Source organism: Octodon degus, unplaced genomic scaffold (genome assembly GCF_000260255.1).
Source record: "Octodon degus isolate 3935 unplaced genomic scaffold, OctDeg1.0 scaffold00005, whole genome shotgun sequence".
In the NCBI taxonomy this organism is placed as follows: domain Eukaryota; kingdom Metazoa; phylum Chordata; class Mammalia; order Rodentia; family Octodontidae; genus Octodon; species Octodon degus.
Window position 1 is genome coordinate 29,592,764 of NW_004524581.1, and position 2,999 is coordinate 29,595,762.

Below are 2,999 nucleotides of genomic sequence, written 5' to 3' on the forward strand. Positions count from 1 at the left end.
AAAAAAAAAAAAAAAAATGTCCCGCAAGGAAAAAGCCCTCCTCATCTCTATCCTTCCCCACGCCCTGAGTCCTGGAGCTCAGACCATGACTCTGAAGAGCACACGTCTGAACTCCAGTCACGCCGCAACATCTCGTATGCCGTCTTCTAAAAAAAAAAAAAAAAAAATGTACAGGTCTGAGGGCAACCCTGTAATCCCAGGACTCAGGAGGCTGAGGCAGGAGAATCACTTCAAGTTGAAGGCCAGTCTGGGCTCCATAGTGCGTTTAAGGTCTGCCTGAATACATAGTGAAACCCTGTCTCAAAAGACAACCAATAGATTAAATATATATATGTATATATATAGTACCATCCAGTGGTTTTTAAGTATATTTACAAAGTGATGCAATTATTACCATTAATCTTGAAAATTCTCATCATCCTCAAAAGAAATACCCTATGCGTTTGTAGTCACATTCTTGCCCCTGCCCACCTTGCCCATAAAAAGAACTAGTCTACTTTATCACTATGGATTTTAAAATTCTAGTCATTCCATACAAATGGAGAGTCTTACGTTCTATGGTCATTTATATCTGACTTCTTTTAGTCAGTGTTTTCAGGGCTTATACATGCTATGGGATGGAACAGAACTTCTTTCTTAATAGCTGCATCATATTCTACCACATGTCAAAATACCGTGCTTTTTGGTCTGTTCCTCTACTGGTGGACACTTGTGTTGTTTCTACTTTGGGACTATTGTGAATAATGACGCCATGACCCTGATATTTTTTGAGTCAAGCTATTATTTTGCAGAATGCCATTTGGATTATCCAGTCCTTTCCCCTGTGATTCAGGTCACTGTACCAGTGTGCACAGCTAAGCAGATGTCCTCTTTCTGCTGACCACGGCCAGAGCCACCACTTCTGCCCATCACGTCACCTGCAGGTGGATGAGCTCGATGGAGGCAGAGCTCCTTGCCTCCAACAGAGTGGCGCTGTGCTCATTCCCTTTGCCCGCAGTCCCCGCCCTGCCCTCCCTGCCTGGTGGGCACAGAATCTCAGGGCTATTTCAGGGCTCTTCGTGGTAGACCTGGCCTGGGAAAATCTGAGGTCCTGGCTGCTGGACACAACCACCTTCCTGAGGCGTGAAGGTCGTCCCCTGGGCTGGGCTCCTTAGGCTATTGGCTCAGCCCCTTGTTGCTGGTTCCCACTGGCCCTCAGCAGTCACCTTTCCTGCAAGGAAGCACAAGATGCTTCCCTGGGCCCAGCTTCCTGTTGACAGATGCTGGCTTGTGGCAATGGGTGTGGTTGTGGCTCTAAGAAGCCCTATCCAAAAGGGAGCCATTTCTGTTCAACGAATTCAGAGTACATCTTTCAATCATTGCTGTTTCCTTCACATTGGCAAAAACAACCTTTTTCCCCTCACTGCTTTCCTCCATGTCTCCCCCAGGGGTCCCACAGCTATGAAACTCTGAAGTTTTTTTCTCTCCTGGATGTCTTTTTTTTTTTTTTTTTTTTTTTTTTTTTTTTTTGTATTTTAGGGAAGGGTCTACAGGGTGTTCAGGGTCTCACTACTAGATCAGATTCATAGTGATCCCCCTGTTTACAGCCTCCCAAGAGCCGGGATTACAGGCTTGCCCAGTCTCAATTGCCGTCTCAGCACACCCTGGGGACGAGGCCAGCACTGCTGGCCCAGAGATCAAACCCCTGGCCCCTGCGCTTGTTTGAAGGCTCTCCTGGATGTCTTCCCCAGATTCACATCGCAGCTCTCCTGGAAAAATCCTCAGGGTAGCTGGGTCTGCAGCACCATGGCTGTTTATTTGTGGGAGCAGATGGAGCCAGGCCTTCTGTGATACTTTCTGACTTGCCTTGTGGCATTGAACAAGTCCTGGACCCCTCTAGGCTTCCATGTTCCCCACTGGAATCCAGACAGGAGGGAGACCCCACCGTTCTTTCAGCACTGATCCATGGCTCCATGCTTGTTTCCGGGATGAGACAGTAGAGCAAGTGATGGATTTGGGGTGAATCTCCTTCCTTGGAGGGGGAGACGTTGAACAATAGGTTAGATCCACATTTGGCCATTCCGCCAGATGAGGAGATGGTTGTGGGGAGAACAGACATTCCTGAGGCGGAAACTTGTCTCTCTGCATCTTACCAGTTGTGTGGCCTTGGGCGAATCTGACCCTCTGCAGGAGGAGGATAACAGTAGCTTTTCCGTGGGGTTGACGGAGAGATTAAAGGTGATGAGAGCTATAAAGTGCTAAGAATGGTTCTGGAATGTGGCAGATGCCCAAAACTCTACAGCTAGGGATGGGGCCTGGCCTGCACCCCAAGCAGCTTGAATGCACCAGGCCTTAGCTAGAGAAAGTCCGGCCAGATTAACACTTGGGTGAGAAGAGGCTCACCAGGGCCAGGCAGGATGGCCCAAAGGTAGATAATTCTTTAAAAGTAGATCCAAATCCTTACGCCTCTCTACTGGCTGGTCTTACCATGGCTTAGTCTGTTAGCTTCCTGTCTCTCACCCTCCTTTTGGCCCCACCCCAGTTTCACCTTTTTGAAAAACAGAACCAAGCAAAATGGGCTGGTTCTAGAAAGTGCCATGCTGAGGACCAGGCCGGGAAGCCCATCCATACAGCTGTCTCCCTGGGAGGCAGGTGGGTCCTGGGCTCCTGGGTGGCTCCGGCAGGCCACCCACGGGGTGAGGTTTTGAGTCACAATCCCTGGTCTTGTGAGATAATACTCGGCAGTCCACAAAGGCCTGTTGACTTAGAGCTTTGATCCCTGCTGGAGAGAGAGAGCCCTGGGAAAAGGTATCATTTTAATTCCTTCGCAATCATGCAACTCTCAGCGTATTCTGTATATAACTAAGGCCAAAATTGCTGGTGGTCCCTTGCGGCCCTTCTCTCCATGCTGTGGTAGAGCTCCCAAGTTCCAACTGCCCTGCAAGAGCAGGCTTTCTCCACCTTGGTAGATCTGACATTCTAGGCTACATGATCCTTTCTTGTGAGTGACTGTCCCATAC

At 48.9% G+C, this 2,999-nt stretch overlaps 1 protein-coding gene across 3 annotated transcripts in view; it reads right to left on the reverse strand.

The window, feature by feature from the left end:
* The window catches only part of LOC101572709 (coiled-coil domain-containing protein 167-like), a 4,380-nt gene extending 1,762 nt beyond the window's left edge, over nt 1-2,618 (reverse strand). For 2 of the 3 annotated variants that reach the window (XM_023722886.1, XM_023722889.1), the window contains exon 1: nt 2,467-2,618. In XM_023722886.1, coding sequence (XP_023578654.1) covers nt 2,467-2,469 — 3 coding nt within the window. In that variant the 5' untranslated portion in view covers nt 2,470-2,618. Of the gene's footprint in view, nt 1-2,132; nt 2,198-2,466 lie in introns of those variants that run through there. The other variant, XM_004624208.2, reaches the window with a different exon arrangement.
* Between the last annotated feature and the right edge of the window lie 381 nt (nt 2,619-2,999).